The 18016-nt window shown below is 38.2% G+C and overlaps 1 protein-coding gene and 1 non-coding gene across 5 annotated transcripts in view; both read right to left on the bottom strand.

Moving 5' to 3' along the window:
- LOC135965515 (POTE ankyrin domain family member B-like) overlaps nt 1-17612 on the bottom strand; it is a 28868-nt gene extending 11256 nt beyond the window's left edge. For 2 of the 4 annotated variants that reach the window (XM_065522588.1, XM_065522589.1), the window contains exons 1-7: nt 17265-17612; nt 16918-17108; nt 12399-12513; nt 12066-12239; nt 9091-9197; nt 7623-7760; nt 5117-5187 (exon numbers count right to left, since the gene is read on the bottom strand). In XM_065522588.1, coding sequence (XP_065378660.1) covers nt 5117-5187; nt 7623-7760; nt 9091-9197; nt 12066-12239; nt 12399-12513; nt 16918-17108; nt 17265-17612 — 1144 coding nt within the window. The remainder of the gene's footprint in view (nt 1-5116; nt 5188-7622; nt 7761-9090; nt 9198-12065; nt 12240-12398; nt 12514-16917; nt 17109-17264) is intronic. The other 2 variants (XM_065522590.1, XM_065522591.1) reach the window with 2 other exon arrangements.
- On the bottom strand, nt 6296-6402 carry LOC135965779 (U6 spliceosomal RNA). The gene has a single exon (XR_010578892.1). It is a non-coding gene; the product is annotated as a U6 spliceosomal RNA (small nuclear RNA).
- Nucleotides 17613-18016: the final 404 nt, after the last annotated feature.

Raw genomic sequence — 18016 nt, 5'->3', positions numbered from 1 at the left:
GAGGTTGCAAAACTGTCACTATATGATTAACTGCCTTTGTTCTGCTTCTGTAAGCTTGCCTTCATAAGCCAGGCTCTGTCTTTGTTCAGGACTCAGCATTTGGATGCAAATCCACTGAACTGGTGTGCACCTAAATAAAATCCTCCTGTTTCACCCACTGGGTCTCTCCTGCCTCCTGTTTTCTGCAACAATAGTACCTTATAAATGATTTCCAAAACTACTATTGACACCTTTATTAGTGCACAATGTCTTCCTAATATCTAAAATGTTTCCCTCTACTATTCTGACAAATTTATTTTCTTTTCTTTTTTTTTTCTTCTTCTTCTTCTTCTTCTTTTTTTTTTTTTTGAGCCAGGGTCTTTCTCTGTCACCAGGCTGGAGTGCAGTGGCACAATCTCAGCTCACTGCAACCTCTGACTCCCTGGTTCAAGCGATTCTCTTGTCTCAGTCTCCCAAGAAGCTGGGATTACAGGCATGCACCATCATGCCCAGCTATTTTTCATATTTGTAGTAGAGATGATGTTTCATGATTGGCCAGGATGTTCCTGATCTTTTGACCTTGTGATCCACCTCCTCCAGCCCCCCAAAATGCTGGGATTACAGTTGTGAGACACAACAACTGGCCTTATTTTCATCTTTTAAAACAATGATATGTGAAGTCTTCCTTGATTCTGCATGTCTTTCCCCAGATAAAAAGGTACCTCCTTCTTGAGGCTGCCTTCTGACTTCACTGATTTTTCTACTGCATCTTTACCACCTGAACTCTACGTTATTCCCCCACATATCTGTCCCCTCTGCTCCAAGACTGCAGAGAACAGTCTTGCACATCATCTTTGTAAAAACAGTCTTTATTTTACTCAGAAATTTCTTATTGAGTCCTGCTACATACATGCTAGGCATTAGGGTTTAAAAACAATGAAAATAAAGCATATCAGGGATGGCTTTTCTAGAACACATGCCCAAGCACAGACTGAAATATTGAGGCTAGCCAGATTAAAAGTGGTAGAGGGAAGGAAAGGGTAACAGCATTCCACACAGCAGCAAGAGCAGGAGTGAGGCCTGAAAGAGTGAACGAGTGAGTAGGACATTACCAGCAACTCAGTAATGCCAGAGAAAGGGCGCTCAGGGAAAAGGGCTAAAGATGGAGAGTGGGGCAGAAGTCAGATTATGAAACCTGATGTGTAATTTTAAGATGCTTGGACATTAATGTTCAAGAGTGATCCCTGGTCCTATCTGCATTTAGAAAAATATCATTTTAATGCCAAAACCAATATTCCTAGTGAGCCAATAGTCATTAAGACAAGGTGACAGATAGCTCTTGTGGACACAGCTGAGATGTTACTATGTAGCAAATTCTCAATAATTCTCATGAGCACTTGGAAAGTCAATTCTATAATAATTCAAAGAAATTATAATCAATCACTTAATATTTGGTTTGGGAAGGTGCTTTCTAAAGTTATAGTGCATACGAATATAATTCATAGTTGTGAATTCAGAGATGTGACAATAAAGCAATGAAAATACACTGTGTTTGAGTCAGTAATCTTCAGATTTCTATCTCGTCTTCCTACCCGGTCTGTAAATTCTAAGTATAATCTTGGTACTCACTCTCAAGTTTACATTAAATACTAGCCTATAAAAAAACACTCTTTCTCTTACTTCTTTTTGTTATTTATATGTTGCTGTTATTAAAGGAAGAACACAAAAATGCCCCACTGAAGTCAAGCAGGGCACTCTAGGACTGAATTTGCTGTGCTTCTTTAATACACTCCTTGCTCTCTTTCTTTTCTGGCAGCCGTGACTCACACAGGTCATGGAGACTATCATTCCCTAAGAGGAACACAATTCTGATATTCATCTTTATCTATTAAGTTCACCTATCCCAATTCTGTGTTCTGTGGATGCCAACTTTCGGTCACTGATGGTGATACACATGGACAGTTTCATCAACTTTCAGATTCTTTGATCTTTGATAAGTCTTGTTACTGAGAGTCAAAGCAGTAGGATGTGAGATATAAATGCTGGTTATCCAATTACCTACTCAAAATATACTACATGAATATTCCATTAAACATGCATAGGAAAAAAATGGTCATTCCTGCTGAGCTGCAGCTCTTTGCTCTTCTGTATTCACCAGAAAATTTCCTACTCCTTCCTCATGTCCAGGTTAAATACTAGTGTACGACCTGGAAACCTGTAAATCATCTGACATTTCTCTCGGTCCCCCAAGCCTTTCTCATTCAATTATCACTAAATCATATGGACTATACCTCTCTTCTGCCTCTGCTTTATATTCCCACTGCCACTGGGAACATAAACTTTACAAAATGGCTTCTATTTAAAAGAAAACCGTCAACTACTAATGTTAGTTCTTACATGAAAAAATTAAGCAAAACAAATAAAAAGGCATAACACCATAAAAACAAAGACCAACATATTAAAATGAGTAACTGAGATTCCTAACTTTATTCCACCATGGATGGGTGAAAACCTTATAATACATTGATACTAGTCCAAGGACGTGTGACGAAAACTATAGCTGACTATTGCAAAAGCTTCCTTTGTCTCCTGGTTTCTTTCCATGGTAACCTTCCACCAATCCCAGGAAACTATAGGCCACAGTCCAAATTAAATCTGCCTTATGGTTTGTAAATAAAGTTTTAAAGGAGCTCAGTCATGCCTGTTTGCTTACATAGAATCATGGTGGCTTTCATTCTACAACAGCAGACAACAGCAGGGGTAAGTAGTTATGACAGAGACCACATAGTCTAAAATATTTCCCACCTGGTCCTTTACAGGAAAAGCTTGCTAACCCATTTTACACCATAACCAGAATGCCTTAATACTCACATTTAATCTTGTGACTCCCCTGCTCCCATGTCTCCAATGAGCCCCTGCAGCAAACATTGTCGACTCCCTACCAATAGCCATTCCTTATTCTTTCTTGCAGAAGAAACACAAGTCTATTGGGTGTTTATTATCCCAATCTCCCTCCTCAGCCTTAGAAAGGGAAACGTTAATTCTAAGCTAATCACGTATTTGCATTCCCAGTGCCTGGTTTGGGAATGAGCAGGTAGTGTAACACAGCCAATGAAATGTTACAGGAAGCCCCTTGTGTACTTCTAAGTTTTCTCCCTGTTTAGAAAACACACGTGAAGAAAAGAAGCCCTTGAGATGTTGTGTTGTGAGAACAAGATGTTTGGAGCTGTTGCAGATTACCCAATCATGAAAGGAGACATGAATAAAACACTGTTGACAGCACAGAAAGAGGGACAAGAGGGATCCCTAGGATATCACTGAACAAACAAAACAACTCTGGTTCCTACTGTTTTCACCACTGTTCATCAGTATTTGCAGTCCAAAGCATTCTACCTGGTAAACTTCCCATGGCCCACAGGATAAAATCTACTCATTTCTGTAGTATTAAAAAGTCTGTCATAAACTTGCCTTACCTAAGTATTCACCTCATTCCCAACCTCTGGTATCTCACACTTTTGGTGCTAGCAGAACTGAACTGCTCAGAAACCCTGCAAAGTTCACTCAAGCATCTTGTCTTTTGCACTTGCTTCCCTTCCTGCCAAACAGGCAATCTCCTTAGATGTTCCTTCTGGCCAACACACAATCTTGTTGCATGTTCCTTCTGTCAAACATTATTCTTCTGCTTCTTTACCTAGAAAAATTCTTCTCACTCTGCATGCTTCCCTTGAATCATACCTACTTTTTTTTTTTTTTTTACCAAAACTTTCCTTCCTCATCACTTATGTCTGGCACATAATCAATATATAATAAATTATAAGCTTCCAGTGGGCATCTAGCACACAGTAAGAACTGAATAAAGTAGTAAAATAAAAAATAATGACAATGATAATAACAAACTCCTGTCTGTATTTTTAATTGTGTTCTGTTGCATTAGAAAAATGCTTAGTATCTAAAAGACATTCAATAGTTATTTGTTAAGTGAAGTGAAAACATAAATGGAAATATTTTCTTTGTAAATTCTATTGAAAAAGCACAGAAATGAAACAGAGACAGCTCTATTATGAGCACCTTAAGGATCAAAACTACATCTGCTCCATCTTTATCTCCTGCAACTTATAAAACCAAACTTATAAAAGTTCTTTGATAAATTGATGGCTAAATTAAAGGTGTTCTCATATCGTTTGGGTTATACAATGTATTAGGTGTCCACAACCAGGTAGCATACTAGCATTTTTGTTATTGTGAAACATTTTTCTAATTTTATTATAATCTTCTGAGCCTAGAGTTGAGAAATTTGTATATTTATTATGACAATCTTTTGGCAAATGGTAGCAGAGCATTTGTTCTAACAAAATTGCTCTTATCATGACAACTAACCAGCAGGTAGAAGAGCACATCTTCCTCCAACAAAGTAAATGTGTCTCTTTCCAACTTCAAATGAGGAGGAATGAAGTCAGTAATAGTGAGACCTTGTTGGGACAAGCATATGTAACATAACTTTGCTTCAGCATTCTTTTGAGATCAAAAGTTCCTTACTTTTACTTTTTTATCTATGGTAGGACCACCCAGAGCAGGGGTCCTCAACTCCCATGCTACAGACCGGTAGCAGTCCATGGATTATTATGAACCACACCACACAGGAAGAGGTGAGCAGTAAGCAAACCAGGGAAGCTTCACCTGTACTTACAGCCAACCAATAATAATGGCTCATATTATTGCCTGAACTCTGCCCCTTCCTAGATCAGTGATAGCACTAGATACTCATTGGAGCATGAACCCTGTTATGAACTGCCCACCCGAGGGATCTAGGTTGTGTGCTTCCTATGAGAATCTAATGCCTGATGATCTGTCACTGTCTCATGTTGCCCCCAGATGAGACCATCTAGTTGCAGAAAAACAACCTCAGATCTTCCACAGATTCTACATGATGGTAAGTTGTATAATTATTTCATTATATATTACAATGTAATAATAATATAAATAAAGTAGCACAATAAATGTAACATGAATCAATAATCCTGAAACTATCCCCACCTTCCCCCAGCCCATAGAAAGACTGTCTTCCACAAAACTGGTCCCTGGTACCAAAAAGATCAGGGACAACTGACCTAAAGTAATTCACTATCACAAGGGTTACCTGGATTGCTGTTTTCAGAAGAGATTTTTAGCATCTGTTTTTCTTTGTAGTCAGAAAGTAATTGGCAAATTCTATGTATAAAAATGTAATAAACCAAATTACTATTTTAATACTGATGTAAAACACTTACCAAATGTAAAATTCTTAGAGTATTTCAAACAATATCATAATATCAGAACTTAACAGTATTATCCCATCCACTTATGAGTACATTCTACAAACTTCTCTTGAAGCTTCTAAGTAAAGAAGACAAAAATGTAGGGTGAAATGCTCATAAATCGAGAGCAGTGTGACCCAGTAAATTAGCTTGCATTAGCATGACATAATAGAAAGCGTTCCAACTCTGCTTAAGTCCTAGCTCCATAATGAACAGCTGCTATTTGTTCTTGGATGACTTGCTTATCTTCTTCAACAAAGTGAGGACTTTGCTACCTTCTTTCACTAGGTTGTTACAAAGATTTAACAAGATAACATTTTTTAAATGCTCAGAGAAATAGTAAAGCAAAGAAATAATCTGTTTCTAAACATTATAACTAAAATTATCTTGGAATCCCAAATAAAACCCAATGCATATTTTGTTCATAGGTTCTAATATGCAAATGTTATAGTTTTCAGCAAATGTTATTAAGTCTTAATTTTGCTTCTTAGTTTTCCTGCTCCTTAGGGCTTATAATTCTGGGCATCTCAACTACGTCTTAGTTTGTAACTAAATTTACTCATAAATATCTTATTAAAGTAGATAATGTGAGTGTCCACTATTACGGAGTTGACCAATCACACCAACGGCAGAAAAACCAATGGATGTTAAGACCTGGCTTGGACCAGTGATCCTTCTCTACCGACTCCAACTCTGAGCCAGCAGATGTTTCTTAGGATAATGGTTTATATTGATGTTCAATTCCAGCTGACATGGAGACCAAAACTCTACCTATATGTTTTTTAGTTTCCATGAAGAAGTTGTAAGTTGACATTCTCTAATTTTTGACATACACACTAACAACATATTTTGCACCAAACACATTATTCAGCTCTGACTCACCTCATAGACCATCTTACATGACTATTTTTTTAGTACAAATCACAATTTCAATATTTTGGTGGCACCCATTTTTTGCTTTGATTCACACTGTTTCCTTAGAGCTAGTCAGCAAATAGTCAAATGACCTTCCAGTGACTGACCAAACTATGGAATGCTTCAAAAATTTGTGCTGCTTCCTTATGCAGAAGCCATGCTAATTTTCTCTGTATTGTTCCCATTTTAGGATATGTGCTGCGGAAGCAAGCACAAAGCCCTATTTTTACACATGATTAGTGATGAGTCATGCACAGGGCTTGGTTCTGTTAAGTCCAACTAACCTACTTGAGATTCTGAGAATTCTCTTCAATGGCTCCCTGTGAGGTAGAATTTGAAGATATTTTAAAATCTTGAGTTACAGATGAAAGTAGCTTGGACGATTTTCATTATCATGTAAAACAGATCACTCAAGGGCTGACCACAACTGGGAGCCACTGCTTGGAGAAGGTTCATATGGGACTGCCTAAGGTTCTATACAGAATATAAAGGTGCCTCACAGTACAGATCTGATAGCAAAGAAGAAGAAACAAACAGTGATCTCTTTCTGTCACATTATTTGAACCCCTCTGACCCTTTAGAACAAGCCCAATTAATATCTGCCAGAGAAAAGACCAACAACGGCCTCAAAGGATTTTGTACCATGAAGGTCTCAGCTAATTCTTGGCTAAGATGTGGTTTCCACATTAGGTTCTGAATATGGGGGCAAGTGTCATTTTGCTCACTTTGTCTGCAGTTCAAGTCAGGATGCCCAGCTGCCAGAGCAGGGTGCTAGTGCTTTGGGAACAATGGCTGAGCATAGAAGCATAGATATGGGAACTTAAAGACTTGAGGGATCTGAATCAGTAAGGGCATCTTGGTGTCAAAGGTCAACCATTACCAGGCAACAGGACCAGTTTGAGTGGCAACAACGCAGCAACAGAAACAAGGGAAACATCAGAATGACTGGAATGTCCTTTTTATTCTCCTCCTTCTGACTTGATAAAAGGGACTGTCTTCCTTGGATTTAGTGAATCTCTTCAGTTATTGAAAAATTCAAGGAGTATGTAGGAAATAGTCTCCAGAAGACAGTACAAGGTTTTCTGTTAAGCTGGACATTTCAAGACTCAAATAACTAATCAGAAAAATGAAAGATATGACACTGTTTTTTAATCCCATCCATAGGTGTTATACTTGGATGAAATGAACAATGTTGGGATCTCTAAGTATCAAGGTCTTAAAAGTCCTGAGATAAAGAATCCTGTATCCATTGGTACTTCTAAATCATCTTGCTTTTTTTTTTTGATTTCTTGCTGATGCAGGGGACTAACTGACTGCCACTCTAAAACTAGCTGAACCGCATTATGACATCTCACCTGATATGTAAGATGCTATTGTTATAATTATTTTAAACCTCAATTTAGCATTAATTTGCCTTTTAATGTAAACACTTACACATTATGATGACTAGAAACAGCATAGTCTCTGGCTGTCTGTCCAGATAGATCTTTAGAAGAGACATCAATATTTTGCTCGAGTAGAAGGCTGACTATACTTGCTGATCCACAACATACAGCAAGTATCAGAGCATTTCTAAAATGACAGAGATAATTTCTCCCTTAGGAACTGTAATAAACTTATTTTAAAAGCTAATTTGATATACTTTATCAACTTAACATCTTACCTGTCCATACAGAATTAAAGATTTACATGCACTAAAACACACAAGCACTTGGGTGCTTAAGTGTTCATCTTTGTAAAATACCAACAAGGTTTAAAAGAAGGGACAACAAGGAAACCTCTTATCTCGGTGAGGTATTGGAAAGTAGAAGACATTAATTTAAAGTCTTTCAATGGGCAAAAAACAATGCTAGGGCCACTTATCTGAAGTGGACAAGGTTATAAGTGAAAATTTCCTTACAGCTTCCCTAGACTGATATGCTGTAATAGAAAATCAGCTAGAGGGTAAGATAAGTAAGAGCTCTCTGCTTGCTGAAAGCAGTAATATTAATAATAATGGTAAGAATAGTCATAGGAGTTTCAGTTAATGATGCCAATAAGCATGTGCTAGGCACTGAATTAAATGCCATATATATCTTCCTTACTTATGCACAATCAATTTGAAGGATATATTCTCCTACTTCTCATATATGACAACACATTTGGTGGTAAATAAGATTCCCAAGGTCACACACTTACCAAGTAAGAAAGCTAGGGATTAAACCCAGTCTTGTGTGAATTCAAAGCCTAGCTCTTTTCTCTTTATCACCCACCTACGGCTTGCCTTCATTAAAGGAAAAGTGTATCCACTTAAAACTATCTTCACTCCCTCTCTCCATACCAATTAAAAATAAAACCATCAAAATACACTGGAAATAAAAAAGGAAAAGCTGTTGGACCCACCGTATGTGGGAATAGCAATTAATTGTCAAGTAGGGATAAGCTAACATTAATATTCTTCAAACAAGGCAACTTAAAGCAGAGTCATTGAATAGAAAAAAGGATTTTCAACTCCTATTTATGTTTCATGCAGCATATTTAGCAGAAAAGCATACAAGACACAGAGGTTAAAAACTACTAGAAAAGGTTAAGAAGTTCAATACTGGGTCATAAAGTAAACTAAAAGCTAAAGTTCACATTTCATAAAATTAACATGAAATCCCTTTAACTAACATAATCTCATCTAACCAAAAACATCATACAACAAATAACATCAGTCAATACAATAAGAGAAGATGAATCCTACTAAAACTGTTCTTCATGTTGCCCAGTCCAAATAATTGTTTTTCTACTTAACTGATTTGTGTTGATACTCATCACTATGTCCCAATAAGTATAATTTAATCTTACTAATTTATTATTTATGACTTGAGTGACTGCTATCAATCTCGAACAACACACAGATTAAAAGAAATAACTATACCTTCCACATCTGTCACGTGCACTTAAATTAGCTTTTTTCTTGATTAAAAATTTCACCACTTGCTGTTTTTGTCCATGTACACCAAGCAAAAGTGGTGTGAGGCCATGCTGTAAAACAATATAAAACAAAAACAATATGTAATTCAAAAAATTACCTATTTCTCAGCTGAACTGGAAACTTTATATAAGATCCCGTGGACTTACACTCACAGAAAGTAAATCAAATGTAGCTGCTTCCATCTTACTCTTCTGTGCTTTCCCACATGCTGCTGCTTCCCTTGGAAACACCCCTTCGCTGCCTGACCACATCAACTCTGATCATCTCAAAAACTCATTTTCAACATTTACTGCTTCTAAGACTCTTTGCTTCTAACCCAGCATTTGGCATGGCACTTTTGGATGATGATTTTTTTTCCATTTAAACAAAGAGCTTCTTGAGGGCAGGGGATGTATCTTTTATCTCTATATTATCCAACCCTAAGACAAAATTCTTGTGTATAAAGCAAGAATTTGAATGTAAAATATTTCTTTAGTTTCACATGTTTTACCAAAAGTTCAAGCTCCAATGTGCAATAAAAATTGCTATTAATACTCCTACTGCCCATTTGAAGAATTTTTCCATTCATTCATTTAAAATCTATTTGTATTTACTTTTTCCAGATTGTTAACTAAATCATCAGTTCATAGGACTACTGAAACTAACAGAATTCCCGTCTGTATTCTTAATAACTCCATGGGTTTTAGTGTTTAAACCTGCCATCTTGATTATGTCAAAGCTCTGCAAACATAAGAGACATAATGGATAGTCCACAATACAGCTTCAATTGATTAAAAAAAAGGTTTAGAATTTGCTACAATTCTAATTGAGAAAACTCTGCTCTTAACAATGACTTACTGACCTAAGCACTTGAATAAGTGAACAAAGAGACACAAAATCCTGAGAGGGCCATTCTCTACTTAATGAAAGACTACTCACTGCAAATTTCTAAAGACCTTCTGAATGGCAGGGAATAACTGAAGGTATAAAGGAAAAGGTATTATTCCGTAAGCTGATAGTGCCAATAATATTCATTTTAATGTCTCATCCACATATAAAAGTCAGACTTGGCCAGGAATGGTGGCTCACACCTGTAATCCTAGCATTTTGGGAGGCTGAGGTGGGTGATTCACTTGAGCCCAGGAGTTCAAGGTCAGCCTGAAAAACATGGCATTAACCTCATCTCTACTAAAAAACATAAAAACAAAAAACAAAAACAAAAAAAACCACTGAGATTGGAGAACCACCTGAGCTTGGGGAGGTCAAGGCTGTGGTAAGCTGTGATCACACCACTGCACTACAGCCTGGGGAACAGATTGAGACCCCATCTCAAAAACAAACCAAAAAAAAAGTTAGATTAATGTTATTGGAAAGGAAAGATTGAAAGGAATTAGCACATATGCAACTCCAACTCTTCTGGAAATATCTTAAGTTTCTGAGACATAAGAATTTACATATTACACTTATGTATTCATGGTTCTTAAGCAGAAGTGTATCCAGATTTTGAGAAATTTGTTGTTGTTGTTGTTGTTGTTAGAGACAGGGTCTCATTATGTTGACCAGGCTAGACTCGAACTCCTGAGCTCAAGCAATCCTCCCACCTCAGACTCCCCAGCAGCTGGGACTACAGCCCTGCAACACCATGCCTGGCTTCAAGGAAACATTTTTAAATGTACATATTAGACTGACTCTATCAAAACCTTCAGGGGAAAGCCTAGACTTGTGGATTATTTGAAAATTTTCCTGAGGTAACTGGAATGCACAACTCTAGCTGGAAGCTAGTACAATAGATGATTACTTCAGTCTCAGCGCTCATCCACATAACCAATTCCCTTTATCATTTGAGGATTTGGCCAAAAAGAGGAAAGAGTAGGAGAGAGACTCATTTGCTGAAAACATCACATAATTTTCCCCGGTAAGAGTAGAACAAGGTCTAGTAAACTCAAAATCCAACCTGATCTTGCTCCTTATAAGCCCCTTATCACCCACCTTCCCATCAAGATATTCTAGAGTTGAAAGCAGAGTTGAGACTCCAATTGGCCATTTTTACCAGAATAGGACACTAAGTCAGTTAATTACTTGTCGTTCCCTCTGCTCAAGTGTTTCCCACTACATTACCACCTATTCACTGCCTATCTGGATCCTCAGAGGCTTCCTGAAATTGATCTCTAAGCAGTTTACAACCCACTAACTCCCTCTCCCAAACTGAAAACTGTCATTCTCTAAAATTGAAAAGAACCTTGTCTCACCATACAAAGGAAATAAATGAATGATCAACAGCAACACACACACACAGAAAACCTCTTCATGGTCTTTCCCTCCGTTACCCAATTTCCAAATTGGCCTTGATATTTCTGATTGCTGTGTTTTTCCCTTTCCGCTTCTGCCTCATGTGCAATCAGAAATATCTTAAGACTTGTCACTGAGAAAAAGACTTGTCACTGAGAAATCCATCACCTCATATCTATTACTGTTTTTTTTTTTTTGCTTTTTTGTTTTTTTTTGGAACTTGCCAAAGGGGCAGGATTACTATTCACTGAACTCTGTTTGAGTTTTCTTGGAGTTTTAATGTAAAACCTATTTCCAGGGCAAATTCTGTCATTTTACATTTATTAGGGGAAAAAAAACCTGGCATGAAAAAAAAACAAAGTATTACCTTATACAAATTCAGTGTTTTTAAAAAAAACATAAACCACAAGAGCATTAAAAAAAAAACTGTACCCTCGAATGCTTCTTTAAAAGTAACAATATTTAAAATAAAGTCTTAGATAATTAACTCATTTCAAACTATTTTCATTCAGGTTATGCTTGAGATTATAGATTATATTTTAATCTATACTCCAGGAAACTTTCCAAATATGGAAAACTGGCCCTTACCCAGGTCAACGTTAAAATAAATGCATTTCAGTATTTTGAAGGTGAAATTGGTAGACCCATACCTTGTTTTTTGATTCAATATCAGCACCGTATAAGAGCAGTGCTTTCGCCATTAATTTATCTTCATTGTAGATAGCATAGTGTAGAGCAGTATTTCCATACTCATCTGGAATATTTGGATCAGTGCCATGTTCCAGCAACATTAATGCACATTCATCTTCTTGGCATTGTACAGCCTGTCAGTATTAGACCAAAAATAAATTATAAGTCCTGAGAATTAAAAGTAACATTCCACAGCTTTCACCAACTAGTTCCATTTAAATGAGAAAACTCATTTTTATGCTATGTATTGAAATCAAAGCCATCTCATGCTGATATAGTTGACTACTGCATACCTTGATCAGAGCTGTCCTCTTTTTGTTGTCAAGGACATCAAGTTGACATCGTCTGTCCAGCAGGAGTTTTACTATTTCTGAATTCCCATTGGCAGAGGCCAGATGTAGAGCAGTCCTATGAGAGTGAGAATACTTTTTAGGAAATTGTAGTGCACTATCTACAGCTACATCAATGATTCATGCAATAGCAAACACAGAATAGCCTGCTATTACTCTGCCTTCAAAACAAACTTAATTTCCCTTTGAGGAAAGCACACTACTTATTACCTCATGACTCACTGTATGAATGAAAGAGCAGCCTATTTGAATAGGAAGACCAGAGCCCTTGAATGGCATTCAACGTGGGCTGGAATCCTACTTGAAGCTCTGATGCTTCCCAGCTGTTGCTTACCTATTTTGGCTCTCAATTTCCTCATCAATAAAATGGGAATGAAAAGAGTCGATTTCTCAGAGGAAACCACAGTAATGCTTAAATAAGACTCTACACGAAAGATATAGAATAGTTCCTAACACAAATAACAGCTCAGTAATTGTAAGATATTATAATTTTTACTAATACCACTAAAGACAACATTTGAATTCAATGAGATGATACAATTATACCTACACTTTCAGGTATGTTTTAAAGATTACAGGTAACGATGTATTTTAGTGATTCTAAGATGATCATTGTCTCTATGTTTCACCATTTCTCACACTGAAATACCACTTATAATTCATGATTTACTATAACTATAATTGGCAGCATTTAAATAATTCTCTTATTGAGACATACAATAATGGGGCATCATACAATCCCTGGTGCCTTACATTAAGTAGAATATGTTACAATATAACACGTCTGGGGCGGTTCCAGTCAGATGACTAGCATTTAGATAAATTTTAGTTCTTAAAAGAAGTATGGAATAAGAGGGCTGAGGTGAAAACACAAACAAATTTCTAAAATAATCTATTTCTTACTTTGGTTTTCAAAAACTTTAAGCCAAAGAAAGCTTGAAATTCAAATGAATGGCATGGGCTCATTTTTATCAATACTTAGATTTATACAATGTATGTACATTAGATACTTCCAATCATTCATATTAGGATTTAAGACTGTTATAATTCTTCTCCTTTTAAAATGAATTTATGAAACTATTTGTGGAGCTTTTTTTCAACGTTTACTTTCAGGGGTACAGGTGCAGGAGGTGCAGGTTTGTTACATAGGTAAAAACGTGTCAAGGGGGTTGGTTGTACAAATTATTTCACTACCCAGGTGTTAAGCCCAGTACCCATTAGTTCTATTTCCTGCTTCTTTCCCTCCTCCCACCATTCACCCTCTGATAGGCCCCAGTGTGTGTCGCTTTCCTCTAGATGTCCGTGCTTTCTCATCATTTAGCTCCCACCTATAAGTGAGACCGTGCGGTACTTGGTTTTCTGTTCCTGTATTAGTTTGCTAAGGATAATGGCCTTCAACACCATCCATGTCCCTGCAAAGGACATGCTCTCGTTCTTTCTTTTATGACTGCATAGTATTCCATGCTGTTTGTGTGCCACATTTTAGTTCTTAAAAGTACTAAAACAGTCTTTACCCAAGACTTATACATTTTCAGAAGGGTAGTTGAGGGTTATCTTTTACTATTGTCTACCTTCAGAAATGCTTTTGTTTGAAAGGAAGGAAGAAAAGTTTCAATTGAGATTACCTCCTAATGCCCCAATTTTAAATCTCTCAACTTGCTCAGGCCCAGCAGGTAAATATGAAGTTTTCAAAGACGGAAGGATCCTGAGAGATGGTAGAATATGCCTTCCACATAATAGGTGTCTGGCTTATGTTTGATGACTAAACGGATTGAAAGAATGCATAAACACAGCTTGGGAGTTCAATATTTTTAAAGAATGCTCCTGTTGAGTAGAGCAATACATTTACAATAGTAATGGTCATTTATATTTGCTATTTTAGTTTTCATAAATATATAACTAAAATAAAATAATTAATTCATACCTTTTACACATGTTTATATATATAATGAAAAGATAATTTTATAATAAAATGTATATACAATAAAATCTACAGGAACAGGTAAACAGAAACCCTCTACTTCTCAAGAGGGTAAAAGTTCACAGAAGATAGCTATCCACAGGAATAAAAATAAATAACAAAATGTGAGAAATTATTTGTATCTATGCAAGTAGCACATTCCTTCTCTTCCCAAGGATTATTTAATTACTAGTGAAATTTAACTAAAACTTTTCAGATATTCATTGCAGAAATCACAGATAAGAGAAAGGGAAGAACTTCACTTACAAATCCCCAGAAATAAGTTTGATTCTGTTTTCTACATGTTTTCAGGTAACACAAGAGCAGATTCTGTTTGTGTAGGTGTATAACAAACTGATTTTTTCCTCACTTCATATAGCAAAGTACATCTTTGCACATCAACATATCTCTGTATCTACTGACACCTTCAATGGTTACATATTATTCCATCCTATGGATGAACTGAAATTTTTTCATAAAATCTTTATGTGAGCTCTTCTCAATACACTGCTATTTTAAGCAATACCAAGAAAAACATATGTCTCTATTTCATATAGATATTTCAGTATAATAGAGTTGATAGGTAAAAGGCATACACATTTTTAACATGTGGTTCTTATCATCGAAGTGTGTTAGAAAAGTTGCAGCAGCCTAAACTTTCAGCAACTACATAAGTACCACTGTTCTTCACCCTCACAAACTTTGTGGATAGAAGACAGTATTCCCTTCCTTTATTTATTTATTTTTATTATTAATTAATTAATTTATTTTTGAGATGAAGTCTCATTCCGTCATCCAGGCTGGAGTGTAGTGGTGCAATCTCAGTCCACTGCAACCTCCACCTCCCTGGTTCAAGCAATTCTCTTGCCTCAGCCTCCTGAGTAGCTGGGATTACAGGTGCATGCCACCATGCCTGGCTAATTTTTTGTATTTTTTAGTAGAGACGGGGTTTCACCATGCTGGCCATGCTAGTCTCAAATTCTTGACCTCGTAATCCACCTGCCTTGGCCTCCCAAAGTGCTGGGATTACAGGCGTGAGCCACCGCGGCCGGCCTTTCATTCCTCTTCTAACTTCAATAGAAAACAGTATTTCATTCCTCTTCTAACTTAACTTCCTTCTCTTACCAGGAACACTACGTTTTCCTATGTGCACAAGTCACTGGTAGATATGCAAAAAAGTACCTTGCCCAATCTTAAATTGAGCTTATTTTATTTTATCTGCATATATATGCTTGGTTCAGTGGCTCAGGCTTGTAATCTCAGCACTTTGGGAGGCTGAGGCGGGTGGATCACAAGGATAGGAGTTCAAGACCAACCTGGCCAAGATGGTGAAATCCTGCCTCTATTGAAAATACAAAAAATTAGCCGGGTGTGCTGGCGGGCACCTGTAATCCTAGCTACTCAAAAGGCTGAGGCAGAGAATTGCTCGAACCCGGGAGGCGGAGGTTGTAGTGAGCTGATATTGCGCCACTGAACTCCAGCCTGGGCAACAGAGTGAGATTCTGTCCCAGAAAAATAAATAAATAAATAAATAGTTGCATATATAAATAGGCTTTTGTGTTTTCTTCTGGTACTTTTCTCCTTTTGTATATTTAAAAATTTTAATCTATACTCCAGGGACTTACTTTTGTGACATAAAAATCTAGCTAGTTTTCTCCAAACAGCATGCATTTCATTTATTAATGATTAATCTTGCTTTATCAATATGAAACATCACCATTATCAAGTGCTAAATTCTTACATATATTTGGGTATTTCTGGATTTCCTATTCTGTTCTATTCATTGATATTTTTTCAGTTGTTAGTAAACAATTTGTGGAAATAGCACATTCACATTTTGATATCTGGAAAAGCAAGTCTTTTTCCATTCTGGTACAAAAAATTAATTTATTACAGCAATAAAATACAGGATGTGCAGTGTAAAAATGCTAAAACTTTGCTATTTTTATTTGGCTTACGTAAAAGTGATAAACACAGAAAAAGCTCACATCTTAAGAAAAACGAATCTTCCTATTCAAGGACACAAACCATCTTCCCATTTCAGTTTCCTTGTAAGGTTCCTCAGCAAAGGACATATTTACATAGGGTACATTGATATCAAATCCATATTGGATTTTATTTGAAAAATATTTCGCCCAGAAGTTGATATATTATGGGACTTAGTTCTCAATATACACCTTTCTATAATGTATAGAACATTGTTTTAAAATGTGTACATTAAAAATAACCTGCTGCATCGACTTGATTTTGCGAGTTAAGTCACTTTCATACAGTCTATTAGTGCTCTATAAGGGAAATTATAATCGGATAGGAAATCAGCTAAAGTTTTGTTTCTGTGTTGCTGTTCATAAAGGGCCTGTGCCCTGACCTCTCTGAGGTTTCCACACCCAGGGTGGTGTGGGGCCTGCGGAGGAACAGAAAGCCAGGATCCCGATCCCGCCAGGAGGGTATGTCCCCATCATCCCCCCACGTCCCGCCTCCTCCCAGCCCAGGCCCGGTTACCTCTTTTGCTTGTCCGTCTTGTTCACGTCAGTGTCCCTGAGCATGACGATGAGATCCTTTCTGGGGACTTTACCCCACCAGGCAGCTCTGTGGAGCTTGTCCAGATCTTCTCCACGGACGTGGTACCTGGGCTCCATGAAGGCGCTGTCGTCGTAGTCTTCCCAAGCTTCCACGTTGCTCTCCCCGCGCCCCTTGCAGCTGGGGACGTGGTACCTGGGCTCCATGAAGGTGCTGTCGTCGTAGTCTTCCCAAGCTTCCACGTTGCTCTCCCCGCGCCCCTTGCAGCTGGGGACGTGGTACCTGGGCTTCATGAAGGCGCTGTCGTGGTAGTCTTCCCAAGCTTCCACGTTGCTCTCCCGGCGCCCCTTGCAGCGGGGGAAGCAGTGGCAGCACCACTTGGCCATCTTGCTCCTGTGCGTCTTCATAGCGGAGTCGTCCTGGTCTCCAGAAGGGCACACAATGCTCTCGCCACTCCCCCTGCAGCAGGGGAAGCAGTGGCAGCACCACTTGACCATCTTGCTCCTAAGTGTCTTCATAGCGGAGTCATCCTGGTCTCCAGAAGCACCCACGTTGCTCTTGCCGCTCCCCCTGCAGCAGGGGAAGCAGTGGTGGCACCACTTGCCCATCTTGCTCCTGAGACCAAATGGCTTCTTCACAGCGGAGGCAGCGGGTATTGAAGAAACCTCAGCCACCATCTGCTTTGAACAGCCAGGGGAGGCCGGTAGTAGCGAGCACATCGCGTCTACCAACCAGTTTCACCAACTAGCAGGAAATTCTGGGTTTCCAATCTGTTTGAAGAGAAAGGTCAATCCCAGCCAAAACCTGCCAACCCTAGCAGGGGAGCCCGGCCCACCCCACCCGGGAAAACCCACACCCAGCCGGGGAAAGCCCACGCCCACCCGGGGTGATCCCACGCCCCCCGCCCCCAGGAAGGGCCAACCCCCGCCCCGCCCCGCCCAAAGGAAACACCCAACCCAGCCAAGGGAATGCCAAGCCCAGCAGCGAAAAGGTCAAGCCCAGCAAAGGAACGCGATGGAGGAAACGTCAATCCAAGCGAGAAACACCGGGTAAAGCGATTAACGCCCAGCCAAGGGAGGAA

This window comes from Macaca fascicularis, chromosome 10 (genome assembly GCF_037993035.2).
Source record: "Macaca fascicularis isolate 582-1 chromosome 10, T2T-MFA8v1.1".
Classification (NCBI taxonomy): Eukaryota; Metazoa; Chordata; class Mammalia; order Primates; family Cercopithecidae; genus Macaca; species Macaca fascicularis.
Note: the sequence above shows the minus strand (reverse complement) of the source record. Positions and strands in the feature narration are given on the sequence as shown.